Source organism: Rhynchophorus ferrugineus, unplaced genomic scaffold (assembly GCF_030347505.1).
Source record: "Rhynchophorus ferrugineus isolate W39M unplaced genomic scaffold, kcgeb_rfMv2 rfM10, whole genome shotgun sequence".
Taxonomy (NCBI): Eukaryota; Metazoa; Arthropoda; class Insecta; order Coleoptera; family Curculionidae; genus Rhynchophorus; species Rhynchophorus ferrugineus.
Genome location: NW_027472589.1, coordinates 31,988,911 through 32,009,535, shown reverse-complemented (window position 1 = coordinate 32,009,535; position 20,625 = coordinate 31,988,911). Strand labels below are relative to the sequence as shown.

The 20,625-nt window shown below is 33.2% G+C and overlaps 1 protein-coding gene across 1 annotated transcript in view; it reads right to left on the bottom strand.

Annotated features, from left to right (window-relative positions):
• The window catches only part of IRSp53 (Insulin receptor substrate 53 kDa), a 265,161-nt gene that overhangs the window by 187,459 nt on the left and 57,077 nt on the right, over positions 1-20,625 (bottom strand). The window contains exon 3 of the mRNA XM_076415642.1: positions 10,054-10,207. Coding sequence (XP_076271757.1) covers positions 10,054-10,098 — 45 coding nt within the window. The 5' untranslated portion in view covers positions 10,099-10,207. The remainder of the gene's footprint in view (positions 1-10,053; positions 10,208-20,625) is intronic.

Sequence of the window (20,625 nt, the reverse complement as noted above, 5' to 3'; positions counted from 1 at the left end):
AAATTAGCAATGTTGCCTTAGTATATTATGCATGTATTATACATATAAACCTTCCTCTTGAATCACTCTATCTATTGAAAAAAACCGCATCAAAATCCGTTGCGTAGTTTTAAAGATTTAAGCGCACATAGGGATATAGGGACAGAAAAGGCGACTTTGTTTTATACTATGTAGTGATTAGTAAAATGAAAAGTGTCAATGTAACAACCGCTTGGATGCTTAGATATGAAATAAATATTAAGCATTATTAAATTATTCTGTATATAAATTCGCTAATTAATGAGTGCTCAAAATTCCACTCAAGAGAAAGATGTAAAAGAAAGAAAAGAATTTCTGTGACTTATTGTAATTAACGACGAAAGATAAATCTACTACTATAATCCCAAGTGTGAAAATCAAGGATCAGTCTAGGACATTTTAACACCTAAGATTGCTGTACCTGCGATGGGATCACCAAGGTGTATTGTATTACAAGCTACTAAAACCGAATTAAGTTGTTACTGCAGATGTCTAAGGATGTCAAAAAGATCAACAGACGTGAAAATCATCCTCTGGCAGGACAACGCTCGCTATTGCTAAATATTTGATATTCACTTATTCAGTTCTGACACATAATCTAAAAATGCCAGAGAAGCGCGAAAATAGATCGATTATTGGATACATGATAAACCAACATCGTTCTTTCGACAATGCATCTGCATATTACCAGGAAAATATATGTACACTGTACCAATTTCTATCAATAAATATCTTTTAAAATATAAAGTTTAATAAAAAACCAAATAAAGAAAAAGCTATTTAATAATCATAACTACAAGGATCAGAAACAATCTCCATCTAGAGTTTTGTTTTAATTTTTGCAGTTGGTGCTTCTTATTTCTACCAATTGCCAGCTGGCCATTACATCATTTCTCTTTAAATAGGAAACAAACATTCACCACGGTAATTAAACAAAAACCGACGAATGTCCCATTACATAAGGTTTAATTAAAATTCGGTATCTTTTGCGGAAATCTTCTGCGGCAGCGTTTCGTTCTCGGCCTAGCGTGCCCATCCGACGGACGGTGCCAACCTTCGGAGTCTCCCGTGGCGAAGGCCGACAATAACCCGGAGAATACGGAAGCCGACCATTCCATCGCGATTATTACGATTTTTTTTTCGTGTTGGTCTTTTTTTCGTTGTGCGATTCTTAATTGTAATATGAGTAATTACGCGCACACCTACATTTTTGTCTAGGTTTTAACCTTCCGAATTGCGAAACAGGGATTCGTAGGAATCTTGCGGGTATATGATCATCTGTTGATTAATTTGATAAAGGTTTATTCAAGGCATCTCATGGTCATACTATATATTATATTCAACAATCGACAATAACTTAATGTACTGTCACGTTTTTCATATCTTAATTTAAGATTTACGTAAAAAATTAATCCAAAATTCTTAGTTAATAGTATATATCAGAAGTTGGAAAAGAATTAGAATTAAAGAATTATAGAAGAAAGAACAGGACAAGAATTAGCACAAGTCAGCAAAAGTAGTCCGCAGCAACAGTTAAAATAGAATTACAGAATAAGTCAGAATAGTTAAGTGTAGATAGTGAGAACAAAAAAGTCCAATTAAGAAGAAAGGAAAATATATCAATAATAGAAAAACAAAAATATATGTCGTGTGTACAATCATCAATTGGGTTCAAAGACGGAATCAATATTATCCTAAAATAGACAGACGACTGAGTCATTTTCATCCAATTCATAATTATTTCTACCATTACGTACCGATTGAATATCTTCTATTTTATATATTTTTTCATCACATGTTTTGAGAAATATATTTTAATAAAAACATTTATATTTTATGATCTTTTTAGATATTTATATGATCAATTTATTAGCGCGAAAATACTGCGTTTACTATTATTAAGTATTATTTACTGATTTATCGTATAAATATTCTTTGTTCTGATACTATGAAAAGTAAGTAGTGTTGCAATAGGTAAAGAAAAGACCCTGCGATTTTGGAAATTGTAAAATTGAGTAATTTTATGAATGCCAAAAACAATTATGTAATTAAATAAGTGTTATTTGCTACGCAATGGAGAAACCCCCGTTTTATATTTAAAGTAAATATTTAAATATTCTGACATGACCTATTGTTTTTTGTTATATTTTAGTCTTCTTTTTACAAACGAGGGTTTATCTGGACTTGACCTACTGTTTAACGTGGGCCCCGAACTACGGTCCTCAGCATTAAGCCCACCCACTGGCGAGTGACCAACTTAGAAATCATCCCAGAGGACATCCGGTCTTACCCAGTCTGGTTACTGCCGTGACTGGGATCATTTTCCTTGCCGGATTTTGCACTCTTGCCTGCCTAAGACAATCACAAACATAAACTAGCCATTTACGATCATGCCTCAGCAAGATTTGAACTCGTGACTATCGCAACAGTCCTGTCGCCTTTACCACTGCGCCAACCAGGCCGGCTGGCATATTTATATATTAAAATATCATAATAAGTTCAGATATAACATAACAATTTTTTAATACAAAATCAGAACTGAACTTAATTTAGATGTTATTGTGATCATCTTATAGTATTTGTTGTACTATTGATATAAATAATTTCATCCAAACAAAGACCCAATATTCGGAGATGACTACGTATATTGGGTCCGCGAGTTATTCAAAAATTACCTAAATGTCATGCTCGTTGTTCCCGTTATTTAGAAAACGTGCTTCCATCCACCAAACTTGGATCCATCCGAGTACAATCGTTTCTCTCAATGTAGCACGACTTGGTAGATAAAAAGTTCAAAATAATCAACGATATACATAAATTAATCGATGATTTAATCGTTTCGAAACCTGCAGTCCCTTTACCTGAACGACGATGCCAGGTCATAGGAAGAAAGCAGACAATTTTTCCATAACTAAGTCGTTATCAGCAATTTTAAATGGAATTAAATTCAACTGTTAGATAGAAATACTGTATAAGGACAATCCCAAAATATAAAAAACATCCCTGATGAAAATGTACGCGTATGTATTTGTCAAATATATTTTTAAATGCCCCTGATATTGGATAAAAAAAATTATTATTATATATAAAATAAAAAATAAGATAGTCCAAAATATAAAAGGCTTCCCAGATAAGTTTAAGTATATATATATATATATATATATATATATATATATATATATATATATATATATATATATATATATGTTATAAATGAAGACCTAGAGACCACAAGAAAATTCTCCACTCCACAATTGGCGCTGCAATGGAAATATCTGGTACCAAAAACAAAACACAATAAATACAAAAAAAAATCCAATAATAAACGTCACGAACACTAACACAATTTAATTAGGAGAAAAAGGTGGAATATTGCAGGGCAGAAGCGCCATTATAAGTTTCCTAATATAAAAGTCAACGACAATAATATCAAAAGCCCTATTTCCACTGCAAAATAATCTTTCGAAAAAGTTCCATCGAAATAAAAAGCGTCTACGAAATCCTACCGAATCTATGCCGCCCCAACCGTATAATAAGATTTTAAATTTATAATAGGATTCGCCTCCTTTTCCTAAAGAGATAGTATTGTAGATAACGATCTCGTTTCCATTCAAAATGCGAAACAAGGATTTTATTATAATACATTTCAATGCGTGTTATATATTATTTTTATTTTAATTAGTGTTGGGAACGGTCAACTGAAATTAACTATCGACTGTTTCAGTCGATTGTTTTCAGTCGCTATTTTCGGTCCCACTGTTTTTCTTACTATTTACTATCGACTGTTTCAGTCGCTATCTTTGGTTCGACAGATTTTACTACTTTTTACCACTGACTGTTTCCACTGAAGAATTTAAAAAATGGATCGTTCATGGATCAAAAGAATATGGAAAAATATTGAGAAAAAAGATAAAATATAGAACAGAGTAATTGTTAGTGATGAATAATACATTGTATTATAAACGTATAACCATCTTTGTATTACATAATCTGCAGTTAGCTAAAAAACACACGTTCAACAATAAACCTAAAAACCTAAAATTTTTTACAAAGTTTTAAAAATTTAGAGTAATAAAAACACGTAATTATAGACATGTAAAAGGTAAGAAAAGGGGCATAATAACTGAAGATGAAAAAATAACAGAGTGATGGAAGAGAATACATTCAGGAGTTGATGTCATTGCATCTAGCATTCACTGATTTGGAAAAGGCATTTGACAAAGTAAGAAGAGAAAAACTATGGGTATTAATAGAACAAAGACGCGTAAGTAATAAAATTGTAAGAATAATTCAAGAATAGAACAGTATCAATACAAACATCGTCATTGCAGACAGCATCAAGTCAAAACCCTTCAAAAACTAAGACAAGGCTAATCTTGTTTGTAGAATTAATTGACGAAATAATAAAGAAAAGCCAAATAGTTCAAACACAATATGGAGAATACAAATATGGCAAAATTTATATGTCGGTAGGAGCTTTTGCAGATGATGTAGTAACTGAAACTTACAGAATATTACAAAGAGTTGGAATATGACACTAAGAGAATAGGGAAGGATAGTGTATAAAAACAGAACTAATGTTATGGTGATGGGAGAGCTAAAAGTAATAAATATCCAAATTGAGGGTGTACCAATAAACAAGTATAAAGTTTCAACATTTTCTAGTTTAGAACATAATGTAAGAACATTGGAAAACTGTTCTGAGATATTTGCTTTGTTGTACTTGTCTAATTTATAGATAACTGCAGATGAGATACATTGATTGTTTTCAGAAGGACATAGTAATAGGATTATTGGATCTTGTTGCTAGTATAAGTTTTAAAATCTTGTTTTAACTTTCAACTTAAATTTTGAGGATACCATTTTAAAGTGTGAACTATTTCAAATTGTTAGTCAATCCAATCGAATTGATATGAGGTGTGGCAAAGAATTACTACAATGGACATGCAGGTCTAGCAGGATATATAAGCATGAACGGTTGAGATGTTAACAAATAAGCATTGTCTACAATCACCATTAGTCTAGATGAATTCTATGAGATACATAGAAGAAGAAATAGACAAATTGTGGAATCGTCAACAAATTTTTAGAATTAGAGTTTAGAATTAAGATTAGATAAGATTGAATAGTTAAAAAGAAATCGGCAGTAGCTGAATGAAACTTTCTAGATATGGCATTAAGATCTAATGTTAGCTGTTGACAAGTGATGAGAGTAGAACAAATTACTATATAATTAATACAGCATAACTAGAAAATCGTATATCTAATGGTAGAATGTTAAAGATTTGTGTGTAATTCTTCAGCATGTACATGATTTTTGGTTAGAATGTATGAAGAGGTAATAAATAATCCCAAGTGTTTCGCAGATATCGCAAATGTAGTGAGGTAGGAGTAACACAAGATACTAAAGAGAATTACAGTGATATCAACATGACTTGATAAGGAAACAAGAAGTAAAAACGTAAAAGTAAAAAGATAAATTGCTCTCTTATGAAAGTAAAATATATTACTTCGATATACAATTGTTAATTAGGTGGACTAGGCCTGCAGGTATAATGCACTACATAAAACTCACATACCTCATAGGTAATGTGAAAAAGAGTTTAATGCAAATATAATGACACAACCCTACCCTACAAACTATTGTGCCTGTAGAATTGACTGTAGTTTAAGTTATTTAGATATTACTATAATATTAAAATAAATTATATGTGATATAATTATTTTTGGTTCATTATATTATTTACGTAAGAATTTTGTTATATATCAAAGCCAAAATAAACTAATAGTCAAAGTTAATGCGGAAATATTTTGACGTTTTGACGCCATATATTTTGATAATGGGATTTAATTGGTATATTGGATAGGCTATAGGAGTAAATATATCTGCAGCTTCGCCGATTTCAGCATAATATATCTGCAGTAGAGATCACCTTCTTTCTTCTACTATACTAATGTTTTCTCAGAGATGGGATTTCCCTTCATATATTATTCACATATTTTTAACAGTGTCTATGTTTAATTGAAATTTAACCAATACAAGAAAAGAACCACTATTTTTTACCCAAACCGCATCAGATATACCTTGTTTTTTCACTCTCCTATACCATCATCGTTAAACAAATGAATCACTTAATTGGTTTTGTTTCGCAGCGCGTTCAAGGCCTACTGTATCCACTAAACCATGTCGTTGTGGTTAAATGGCTCGTTCCCAATTATTAAATCCGGAAAAACGATATTACCCATACCCGCACAGCCCCGCTGGCCCCATTTCGCGATGAACGTCGCGACCTCAGCGGGGGTTTCCCCCTCCCGTCCCCCGCGAACAAATCGAATTATCTACTTTTCGTTTTCTAAGGTTTGTCCGTCTGTGTAATCGGCTTTGGGGGCTGGCGCGAGCATCCACCTTTTTCTCGCTCGATTATTAGTTCGCATAAAAATATTTGGGTCAATAGTTTGGAGTCGCGGACGATTCTTGCGGTAGTCGATCGACGAAAACCGCAATCTCGCAGGAACGGCGATACGGCGACGAGAGGAATGCGACACGGTTTGTCGCCCCGCGAAACGCGTGACTGATTTTCGGATCGAAAATCGACGTTGGAACGGTTGGATTCGAGCCGAAAAAAAGAGGAACGTTCTCCCCGTAATCCGGTAGTACCGAGTACTGTTATATAATAATTATATATCGGCGGCCTCACAAGTTGACGGTATTTTTTACATAACATGATTTTTCGTAATTTGTTACAACTGTAACAGAATAAATGAGAGTTCAGTTAGAATCAAATCGTATATGAATTGAACCAACAAAATATTAAGTCCATAGACTAATCTTAAAGAATTTGCAGCAGATGGTATTACTGTGTATCAAATCGCATTGGCTACATTTGTAACCATCTTTATGTTACAGCTCCACTGTTCAGTATATGTCATTTTGTTCAAATGTGAATAAACATATTTTTAATAAAAATGAGGTTATTGAATCAAAGACAGATCCAAAGATGTAGATTATTATAATTTAAACATATTTATCAAATAAAAAATACGCTGACAAAACAAGTTTCTTCGATTGATTACCAATGCCTATCGCTACGTAACCAACGAAGGACTGCACGATGACCTGGAAATCAAATGATTTGCGAAGTTATCCAAGATTTCGCCTTGAAACACGAAAGAAGATTAGTAAATCATACTAACGTGGAAGCAATACAACTGCTGGACAGCGCGCAGGATGTCACAAGATTGAAGCGAACCAAACCAACAACTTACATACAGTGTATACCTTTAGTGTAAACTATAGCTTCAGTTATTATAATTTAATAATTGAGGAATACATATTGATGTGTTTCCTCACAATCGTCTTGATTGTGAGTTAATCCAGGTACAAATGAAATGTAGTAATACATTAATTTATAATTAATTTATAATTAAGATTATACTAAGCGTATCTAATAAAGGGTTTACCAAAAAAAAATGGGCGATACCCTTATACTTTTCAAATGTATTTAGAAACCATAAGTATTTCAAAAAATACATCAGGATCAGGTATTTAAAATACTAATTACAAATTATATTTGTAAGAACTAATTGAATTACAAATAGCAAATATGTATTTGTATTTTAATAACATATTTTAGTAATCTAAATAATGTCCTAACCCTGAACGTACACAATAAATTGTTTGAAATGTGTATTCAGAATTCGTAAACACACAAAACTCTACCTGTAAGTATTACAAGGAATCATATCACTGCTAGTTAAGGTTGGTTCTAGTTAAGGTAACATCAAACTACCACCATGACAAATAAATAAAGTTTTGTTCGTAATTTAATTTTATGTATATGTCACAAAATTTTATTATTTTTTTTGTATTTCTTCTGCTCGGCACCGACTGTAAACTCATCAGTTGATAGTAGTTAAAATAATATTTTAAATACATAAATAGGTTTAGGTAGGTATTAAGCTAAATTGTATGTATCTAGTAGAATATAAAATACGTGTAGTAGATAGGTTAAATAAGTTAGTACAACGATTATTATGTAGATATTTTATTTTAAAACGTTTTTTTAGTGAAAAAATCTAAGTTTGATTCTATTTTAATTTTTAGTGAGATCCTTATATATTTTTTGAAGTCGGTTCAATTTCTTTGTTTAATATTTAGTTAGCAGTTAGTTTATTATAGCGCAATCAAGAGTGCAGCCTGTATAAGGAAAAATAGCAGTAAAGAAACGATGGATGATTAAAAATAAGGAACGCTTCAGGAGTCCGCTACCTATTCTAGGTGATCTGACAAAATTACCAACCAAACTAGAACAACGAAAAGCTGCTACCCCCGTTGAGAATCGATCCACGACTTCCGCATGTGAGCATAACGTTCTAATCGTTACACCATACAAACAATTGTTTACTTTGTTTCTACGACGTCTCATCACTACATAGTATAAAACAAAGTCGCCTTTTCTGTCCCTATATCCCTATGTGCGCTTAAATCTTTAAAACTACGCAACGGATTTTGATGCGGTTTTTTTCAATAGATAGAGTGATTCAAGAGGAAGGTTTATATGTATAATACATGCATAATATACTAAGGCAACATTGCTAATTTTAGAGGTTTCTAACGTGATGTCGTAAATTAACCTATTTTTTTAGGCTTATTTAGCAATTAGCAAAAACGCTGCCTAACCCTACGAGTTAGATCAAATTAATGTAATACAGTATTGTACACCATAAAAAGGTCTACAAAAAAGTCCGCGATGGTATATGTTTATCTTTTAGGGATAACCCACATTAACCATATTTATTGTTTACTTTTTACGTGAGAAAATGGCTTATTTACGAAGCTATTTTAAGCAATACGGCATTAATCCTTATCGAATTAAGTACCTTAAATACAGTGTGCAATTAATATAGATCAATATGGTTCCATGCATGTAAATTAAACAAATATTTTCGGAGATATTACAAATTTAAAATTTGCGTTTAAAAATGTGTAATATAATAAAAATTGTATGAATTTAGATATTCCAAAGATAGCAGGAAATCTTCATAGTAAGTATAGGGGAAGAGGAATTGTTTTACTCCAAATTTAATGCGTGCAGGCCAAGGGCAGTAATGAATGAACCAAAAATACTGGATCGATTTTAATCATGTTTTCATTGAGTGACATAGGCATATATATTTTATGCCCGTGCAAAGTCGGAGCGGGCCGCTATGTTTTTATATACAACGTTCGTATTTTTTCTGTAGTGTATTTAATTTGGTATCAGCATTGCACCCGTGCGAAGCCGGGGCGGGTCGCTAGTATCACAATATTAGTGCTTAAAATGCAATCTGAATGGTATTTATTCTAAATTACTTCCGATTTTTCGTCACATCAGCTCGGCCATAAGATTATAAACAAATATCTGGTCATTATAGATAAAAAATATGTGATCTTCCCCCCAACAGATCATGATTTGGTTTCAGTGGGACTACCTCAGAAATGCACTCTTTCGAATGAAAAAAAAAAAGAAAATAGGCCCATAATTGAAAGAGAAATCGGCGAACATACAGTAAATATAATATATATATACAGCCTCCTCCTTTATCAAAGTCTGTACGATAACGTTTTACGCTAAGTATTACCTGGAACCATGTCACGCCGACATTCAAACTACCATCGCGCAAACAAACCAAAAAATATCCACCCTAAAAGGCGGAAACTTTATATCCCCGATATTAAACAATACTCTGCATTAAACAATTTGGAACATTCATAAAACTTTCCTTCACCCGCAAAACTTTTCCACCGAAAACCGTTATTAGCCGAGCCAAAGTTTCCCACCTCCACGTTCCGTCTAGCTCGCCCGCCAGATAGGTAACAAAACAAATTGTATGCGGCTACCGGCTAAAGGCCAACCCCGAGAGCGCGCGCGTGTGTATGTGTACATCGCGTCCGAAACGGGTCAGTAAACCGCAGGAATAGTTACCGGACACCGGTCCCGCTTTGGTCCCAATTTAATCGAACGAAACCGTGGAATTTTGTTGCTGGAAACTCACCTTATAAATACCGTCCACCAGTTTAATCAGTTCGTCGGTCTCCATTTTGGTTTTTTATGCGGTGTCTCGTCGATGATGCGAACTACACGGATGCTGACATAACCCGGTGCGGAATGGTGGCGACGGATCCACCCATTCAGCGTCAATGAACAACCTGGAAAATAAAGAAAATTATTTTAAAGCTCATCATAATAACTACAGGGTTTAGATATATATTAACAGATTAATTAAGTTGATAAAAAGAACAGAAACAAATTATAATCAGCCCAATAGACAGCTTGCTCTACGAAGCAGAAATCCCTTCCCTAGAAAGCTTTCAATAATATATGCTAGTTCCTTAAAGTTTAAACCAAGGCTGCCTCATTACAGATACTTCTTCCCACCAAGCACCAAATTCAACTTATCGAGAGAACAACATAAAGGCAATTGACAAATGCTGGAATAATGTTCGATATATTAGATATATATTCGATATTCGATATTCGATATATTAGAAAATAACAATTAAAAAAATAACAATAATGAGAGTGACAGTCCTGGTAGGGGCTCAATGTCATATGCTGACAATTACCAAGACAGAGCGATAATAGGGTAAACAAGTTTTCTTTTTTTTTTGAGTTTAGAGAAGTCAATAGAGTACGTCTAATAATAAAATTTTATTTACAAGGGGTAAAATTTACAAGAGGACGGAAAAACTTTCACGCCCTTACCGATCAAAATTATTATAAAGTTTTATCAACAGAAAATATAGTATCTAACAGAAATCAGTTTCTATCGACAGAAACCAACCTTTTTGTAACCAATTCAAGCACACTAACAGATAATTAGCCAAGTAGGAATTACAATATGTAGCATCTAATAGAAATAGAGAATGAAATGAAATATCCTCCATAGTATCAAACCTCCTGTTTCCAATTCACGCAGAGTGGAACGCCTACCACTAAGATTGCGGAGTGGAGAAAAGGAATGTCATCATTCCAATAGTACGAAAAGTGGCTGACAAGGCCTCCCATCTGATAATGGCATTTACAAACTTTTAAAAAAGAACCTAACCTTTAGTATCCACAAATGCTTCTTAGTTTTCATGCAGTCTCCCCTATTTACCAAAACCCCCATTAATTATACTTTCATCCACATATTTTGTTTTATAGAAAGTTTATAAGCAATCATCTGATGCCGCTGGATGGAACCCATCCCCCATATCTCTTATCATAGCCAACATTTTCATAGGAAATTTTGGAATATTCCTGCAGTAGATAGATAAATTGGTAGAAAACTCAATAAAAAACTGCGCTTGTAGATTCGGTACATATTTATTGCAGACTTGTACATATTTCTAATAAATACTTAGCCCGTGTAATAAAATAACCAACACAGTTTGTGAAAATTAAAATGTAATATTCAATTGTTTTAAACACGGTGTGGATTTTTCCTTCTCATTTTATCCTAGATAAAAAGAGATAGAATTATGTCTGATGCGTCAGGACATGCATCCGAATCAGCCTATAAATATCGTTATGGGTTGGTACTGCTGGACCATGTTGCCAAATGTCCGCAAAATTCGTCAAAAAAAACATTAGTGGTAATAACTGGAGGTTATACACAGGCAAACTTTGTAAACCTAAAATAAAATTTGGTGAGGCAATATTGCGACGTGCTATATATTGGAGTTAATTAGCACAAAAAGAAATCAAACAAACAATCAACTAGAAACCGACATGTTAATGCTTAAAAAACTACTCCGGTGACCTCCGGCGCTACACGAACTTGTTACCGAAAACCCCCTTTCGATCCTGCCGCATATAAGTACGCAATAACGCTGGTTTATCATTTCCATATTGTTGAATCCGTCCCGTTATTGAAATCCGAAAGGCCCACCCCCGCCAATATTACCGATTTCATCCCCGAATATATTTCGCATACGAAATAACAGTATTTCTTGCTCGCAAACATATATGTTTCGGTATTTAGTTTGTAATTAATAGCTGGTAACTCCATTTGCTTTGACATAGTATTATTGTGTTACACACTCACGAATACAAACGCGCCATCGTATATACGATTGCATATTGGCGTTTTGCGTTGAGATTTGATTGTTTTACGTCGGCCATGTTTTCGGATGTTTTGTGCCAATAGCTACTAAAATTATTATAGATAATGATACGAGCTGTTTTGTGTTCGAGGTTCCGTTTATAATATTAAATAATTAGGGCCTTTAAACGTTTATGTACATCGATATTTTATTCTATATCTCACTCTGAATTATTCATATCGACATTATTTCTCTGATTATACAGAAACATAACAAGCTGGAAAAACGGGGGATGACAAAACAATGAGTAGGAGAAAACATAATTGCTCTTTTTTAGCGTTTTTTTAGGTAACATCTTCAATTAACACCTTTCCCATTGACCAATTATCCTACAGATTTTTTCATGGCAAGTTTCGAACAGTTCATGATTCCTCAGCTCGGGCGTAATTGAGGTTCATCTTTTACATCGAAATATTAATAAAACGAAGATGAACAAACCAATTCTGACACTAGTACTACCTAAGCACTTATTTCCACAAACAACACACAATATTAGATGATGAAAAATAGAAAAATATGATGAAAGTTCTGGATCTGAATATCTTCTGGAATCCCCATTTTCAAAGTCCAATGACTTTTCGCTGAATAAACACTACATCTATATTATACACCAGTTGAATCCGTTAAACAAGCATTACATAAACCTGAAATAACTTTTTATCCAACCTTATATATTAACAATACTTAACAACAAAATTAAGAAGTTCAATATAGGTTCAGTTAAGTAGTGCTACTATTATTAGCTTATTTTTGTTTAGGGCTAATTTTGATATAAACAACAGGTATTTGGTTGTAAAAACAATCATATGAAATAAATAAAAATACTTCTTCACCTTTTCGTTGTTAACAGAAGGAGGAGCGATAAATCGAAATGTATTTTTTTGAGTAAGAATGGATATTTTGCTCAATATGTTGTTATACCTCTTCTGATGATGTACCCTTCGCACATTTCGTCTACCTGCAGTGTATCTACAAGTCCTTTTGATGAACCTGTGGAAATAGACTGAGAAAAATAAATTGAAGAAATCCTCAACAGTGTCGACCAGTACAGCAGTAATTGAAAAGTCTCCGGCTTACCAAAGTAAAAAACATTTTTTTGGCAAAATTAGTCTTTTTTATTCAACATAATTCCCTTCAAGGGTGATACACTGATTATAGAGACCCTTTAGCTTTTCACTATCATTTTTGTAGTACGATTTGTCCTTTTCTTCAAAATAGGCCTCAGTTTCGGCGATCACCTCTTCATTCGACGAACATTTCTTCCCAGCGAGCATTCGTTTGAGATATGAAAATAGAAAAGTCACTGGGGGCCAGATCTGGAGAATACGGTGGATGAGGAAGCAATTCGAAGCCCAAGTTATGGATTTTTGCCATCGTTATCACTGACTTGTGACACGGTGCATTGTCATGGTGAAGCAGCACTTTCTTTTTCTTCAAATGCGGACGTTTTTCGACGATTTCGTCCTTCAAACGGTCCAATAACGCTATGTAATAGTCGCTGTTGATGGTCCTCTTTTTCAAAGTAGTCAATGAAAATTATTCCATGCGCATCCCAAAATACAGACCCCATAAACTTGCTAGACGACTGTTGCGTTTTCCCATGATTTGGAGCGGGTTCATCGTGTGTAGTCCACTCCGATGACTGACTATTGGACTTTGCAGTGAAATGATGGAGCCATTTTCTATCCATTGTCGCATATCGATGGAAAAACTCGAGTGTATTACGCTTTTTATCTATTTTTTTACAATAATAAAAGTTGCTTCACTCAAAATGCTACAATTCACAAACTAATGTTCCGATCGCTGTCAAATTTAAACACGCATCTTTTGACGATTAGGGCTAATTAAAAAACATATGGATTTAATTCCAGTAGCGCCATCTATGTGCCAGGCCGGTGACTTCTCAATTGGCCTATTACATGGTCAGACTAGCACTATCAAAAAACAAAAAATCGGTTCTTCTGTCAAAGTTGGTTTCAGGAAACAACATTTCACGATTGTTCAGGTTTACGGAATCTCCAATATCATAGAAAAATACAATTTGTTCTGCAATATTTCAAGATTTTGCTCAAGCTTTCGATAAAGTTTCGCATGAAGGTTTAAAGCATAAGATTAAAATGTTCCTCCCTGATCAATATTACAGACTTTTAGAGTCATACACGTACATAACTTACGGATAATTTAAAGTCAATCATGAAGATCCATATTCTGACTTGAAAAAAATACAAGCAGTACTGCCTCAGGGAAATGTATTGGGACCGATCCTTTACGTGCTGTAGACTCGGAACTTGCCTACATCCAGTGAAAATGTTGTTTCTACATTACATTACAGATAACTATACTGAATCAATAGAAGAGTTACAAACAGCTATTGTCCAAAGACAATGCTGGACAAAAAAATGACGTATCAAAATGAAACTCAGTCAAAGTCAGTGCATATTGATATCCTCAACAAAGGAATCAAGCACAAGGCAGTATATATAAATAAACAAGTAGTCCCGTATGGAAATACAGCTAAATATGTTTGTATGATCCTTGTATTAAACTCAGGTTAGCAAAAAACGTGAATTAGTCAAGCTGAAGTACAAAGAAATGTACTGGTTATTGAGTGGACATTCAGCCCTATCAGTATATCAAAAGCTCTTGTTTTACCAACAAGTCTTGAAACCAGTATGGACTTATGGTGTTCAGTACACCTGGGATTGTACTGCCAAAGCAATAAAAATTTCAAAAAATATTCCAAAACAAAGTACTGCGAGGTATTGTTAATGACCCATGGTGCATTCTTAATAACAATCTGTGTAAGAACCTAAAGATATAAACTGTAGATTACGTTACCAAGAACTATGCTCAAAGACATAAACAGAAGCTTCATCGGCACATCAATGTTGAGGTTCTACAGGTGGTTGATAATGATGGCCTAGTCAGAAGATTAAAGAAAGTAAAACCATTTGATCTAGTTCAACGAAGGTAAAATTGAAACTTATTAGATTGTATATTAAAATCAGTAACACAGATGCTAAGCCCAAAGTACATCGTAAAACACTAGAACTTTGTAATTTTAAAACCCTATCAAACTAAAATAGAAACAAACAGTTTATTAGTATTAATTTACTACATTCATATAGTATGTTGATACAGTCAGGTTCAAAGTCAAGCATCTGTATTAGCTAGTCGAAAGATACACTCAACTTGACCTAAAATCAAAGAGATCTATGGGGTTGCACTAAGACATCAAACCAACTAGTAATCCAACGGACCCAAACAAAGTTCTACGATGAATTACCAATATTTATGGCTACGTAATGTAACGAAGAGCTCCACGATGACCTTTAAATCATATAGATATACGAAGTGATCCAATATTTCGCCTTAAAACATGAAATAAGTTTGCTAGTCACAACAATGTGGAAACAATAGAGCTACTGGACTAGACGCAGGAAATCAGAAGATTGAAGCGAACCAAATCACACGAACTTGTTTTGTGTAGAAGTGTATTCTTAACTTTAGCTTAAGTAACTTAGTTTTATTTTAATTTGGGTATTAATGCAAGTGCAACAGAACAGTAGTAATAAATTAATTTGTAAATTAAGATTGTACTGAGCATATCTAATGTAAGATGTTAATTAAAAAAAAAATCTTGTTGGTTTTTGATATCAACGAAGTTTCCATAAAAGTGAGTATCTAGTGTACATGTAACCATTCAACAAAAAGCTTTGAGTTTGCAAAAACAAACTCTTAGAAAGTTCCAAAAAAATATAAATTCCCAAGCCTTTATATATCATAAATCTGATTAACGTCGACGCGTTTCCTCAATCTTTCCGATCTTCCTAATGAATTCGGCACACAATCGCGATAAATGAACACATTCGTATTCGTCGAAGCGCGCATACATCGCTAGACCCCATTTGGTATGCATCATCGGCGAATAATCGCTTTGGCATTCTTCTAAAGAAATTGCAAGCGATTTACGTTACTTTCGTTTAAAACTGCTTTCATGTCGAGAGGTCCGCGATTTTTTCAACGGTCTGCCACGATAACGGTGCATGATTTCACCAGATAACAGGCCGTCGAACAAAAACGTCTATTTGTCGATTAGGTGAAAGTACCCGGGCACATTATTGGAAGAAAAAAGGTTAAATGGACTTGTTTGTCGGTTACAATACGGCTAAATTCGATAAAATCGACTTGAACAGGTTCGTAAAAAGTCAATAGAAGCCACCAAATTAAATAAGTCGGTGAAAATGAAGCGGTTGGTACAACAATGAATGGATAAATGCATAATGATAAATGATGAATGGAGAATTGAGCCATATTCTAGCAAAAACTGGACAAAAAAATTAATTGAACCAAATAAGATTTTTTGGGAGACACTAAATGACCACTGTATCGAAATATTGGAGGTATATTTAAAATGAATTATAGAAAATTTCACTGATTAAACATTATGAAAAGTGTAAAGTTTTAAACGTAGCTTCTAATTTGCTTCAAAACTATTTTATTTGAGCAGAAATAAGTGGCAACTTGTTGGAATGTCCGTACAGACACTACTTTCGATTAGTAATTCTACACTTCACTGAACACATCTCACAGCCAGACATAAGCACACGATCAGTCGCGCTAAATAACAAAAAAATATATTCTTCTTCTCTATATTGAACACTAAAACTTGTCCCTTCATTAGACTCAGACTAATCATTACAATTAAGACAACACACCAAAGGAAGAAGGCTATACAGCTCTGACTGAACCTTTGAAGAGATACACATTCCGATTAAATAATTTTAATATATAAGATTTGCATAAAAAACTATTTTAAAAGTAATTTCAATAGCATTTTCAACAGATTTCTACGTATTTTGGTATGCTGAAAACGAAAATAATATGAAACAAATTCCATAGTATCAGCATTTTTAAAATTTTAGGTATACTACTTTTAAGCAGGTCTAAGGATACATTTTTGAACAATCATAAAAGTCCTAACTATAATCAAATCGTCAAAAGAATGCTAAAAACAATTCAAGCTTTACGTTGCCTACTGAGTCTAAAAATACCTGTTCTTTACCAGATTTCAGTATAAGTAAAGAGCAAGGTGAACGATTTCACCAGGGCATTAAAGAGACGACGAAAAGATATCAAGGAGTTACTACTTTTAGACGATTCAAAGAGACTTTCCTTACTTCCAACAAACGAAAATGTACACAGATGAGCCTCACAGAAAAAAGAAGAGGTTTTAGTATATGCTAATGAACGTATATTAGATACAAATATATGAAGTATTAATGGTCTGGAAACACAATCATATTTTAATTTAATTTATCAGATATATAATCAATGTCATATGAGAAATGCTATAGATAGAAAGTGATAGAAAAAAAGTGATATCTAATACAATTATTTCAGCAGCACAAAATGCAAAATATTCAATTAATTTTTTTAAATAATAGTCACTTCAACACTATTGTGTTATTTGGTGACTTAAACGTATGTTTATTTTATTAGGACTGTGATATATATTATTAAGTATGCCTAGTTGACAAAACCTAAACACAATAAATATGTATAAAATACATATACGCTGCAAACACAAATTGTATAAATAAAATAATACTTAATCGATATATAAAACGAGATAAAACATAAATAAATATTATACATTTAAAATGCATCTATATAATGAGTAGAATATGTAACATAGCGGATAAATGTAAAAATATAGATAAAATATAAAAATAAATTAATAAAATTAGCTTAAAAGCACATATAAAACAATAATAGTAGAAAAATATTATAATTCATAATACATAATATATATAAAGATAGATAAAATATAAAGTATAGGTTATAAATATAAAATAGTTTGATTTCTCTAAAATAAAATTAAATATGAAATAAGAAATTAAATAAAATATTGTAAATACATTTCGTAATAATAAAATATTTTGTCGATGTGGTTTGAAAGAAAAGAGTTTCCAGATTTCTAGGTATGTTATGTTTTCCTCGAATATACGTAGAGCCTCACATGATTGTAAAACATGTCGGATTGTATTTACTACTCCTCAATAATCACACAATAGTTGAACATCACCAGCCATAAGATAGAAATGTGAGAACTGACAATGCTCGATCATTAGCTTATATAACAGGAACTGCCTATACCTATTAGTAGATAATGTTATAAAAGCAAAGAAGTCTTACTTAATAAACCGCAATTTATTATCGCCCTCTAGCAAGTCCCACTCCAGTTGAACAAGACTATCCATTTTAGTCGTAATAATAGGATATAGATCCTTATAATATGGAAAGCTAGGAATATATCTACCACTTAGAGTAGCTTCTTTAGCTGATTTGTCTGCTATCACATTACCCTCCATGCCCACATGACTGGGGAACCAGATAATTGATATTCTTCTTTTCGGTTCAACAAGATTGTATTATAGATGCGAACGATAATAGGGTGTCTAAAAGTTGTATTTTCAATTGCCAATAAATCAATCGCCGCACTCAACTTCCAATACAATCTGTCGAGCCTTCCAGATAGCTGTTAATTCTGCCGATACTATGGATGATGATGTTTATGAAGCTTGTGAGTTTCATAAACTTTAGTAAGCTTGGATACGGCGATAGAAGATGCCCAAAGAGGCCCTTGAAGATTCTAGGACCAAAATCATCCTTGTTCAAACATCCATGGTGGGAAAGTTGTGAAGCTGGACACGTTAAGTTCATCTATATTAAGGTTGATCATGTCTATAACCTTAAAGAACTAGTCTTTGAAAGATCGTGCAGTACATGACGGTATAACGGGTCTCCTAATGGACAGATTGATTATTTTGTTGCTATTGGCATGGAGCTGTAGGCTGTTCTATGGATTAGCTTGAATCGTCTATATTTAAGCGGTTCAATACCAGCAAGACATTGTAGTCTAACAACTGGGCTACATTCTACTACTAGATGAACTACTTCAAGCATTCGTAGATAGGATGGGGTTCAATTACATTGATTTAAATAAAAACTACTATTTTCACCAAGTGTTTCTTCACACTATAAAACCGAGATAATTCCAATCAACCTGGTACAACGTTTCTTATATAACATTAGCCAGACATCATGTATCCCCCCATCCTGGTACCGATCAGATCATCCACAACTCAATCCAGGGCTAACCGCAGCGAGACATAAATCGAGGAAACGCGATTAGCATATTAAATTTCTGTCCGAAATATGAAATCGACCCGGGCCGCCGTTACAATTCCGGCGCCCCCCGGCCCCCTCCCTCTCGAGTCAACATAAAATTAAAGATACCGAGGATTATATCGTGTAATAATACTCCCCAACCCTTGTTAAATCAGGGATTAGAAGGGTTGTCTAACCCCTTATCCTTTGCGCGAGCGTAAAACACTCTTCGCAGAAGCTAATAAAATATTATTAAAACGATTTTCGAGCCCCCTTTTTAATACACCGCGTCGTGCAGTTGGTGGGGAAGGTGAGGGGGGGTTCTTGTCGAGAGTCAATTCGTACAAGGTTTTTTATAGTCTGTTTAAAATAACAGTAAACTCACGTCAAAGCGATGTCTAATGTACTGCCTATCGCAATTTATGATTTCATTTTAAAATAAAATATTTTTACAAAGAAACATGAACCGACTTAAATAAGCAACTCACTAAAATGTAAAAAATAATCAAACTTAGACTTTTAACACAAAAAAAAAACGTTTTAATATAATATGTACGTAATAATACTTATAATAACTAAATAAAAATCAGTGTGAAGTCGGTACCGTGCCAAAATAGTTATATTAAATTATATTTGTTTTTTTCCTTCTTAATTTTCTGTTTGATATGAATTTATATTATTATTTTTGTATTATTTGAGGGCAGCGACTTCAGACTGATTTTTATTTAATTATTACAAAGATTATTACATACATCATATCATCATATACATTTTATTTGTCTCTTTTTAGTGATAGATATTTAATCAATAAATTACGCAGCTATTTTATTAACTATTACAATGGATAGCTCTAGAAAATTACAGCCCGTATGAGGAAAAATAGCAATAAAGAAACAGTGATTGATAACAAGGAATGTTTCAGGGACTGGGGCCCGTTACCTAGTATAGGTGATTTGACAAATATTCCAACCAAACTAGAAAAAAGAAAGTTGCTGCTCTATTGAGCATCGAACTTGCGACCTCCGCATGCAAGCTTAACGTTCTAGCTATTACACCTTAGAAACAGTGGTCCAGCATGTTTCTACGACTTCTCATATGATATGGTTAGTGCTTAAAAAGCAAACTTAATAGCTTTTACAGTGAACTACTTCTAATTTTTCGTCATGTTATAAAAATATCTGATTATATATATATATATATATATATATATATATATATATATATATATATATATACAATGTCACATGTACAATGCTTTCACATATTTTTTATCTAAAATAATCAGATATTTATACAGCCGAACATAG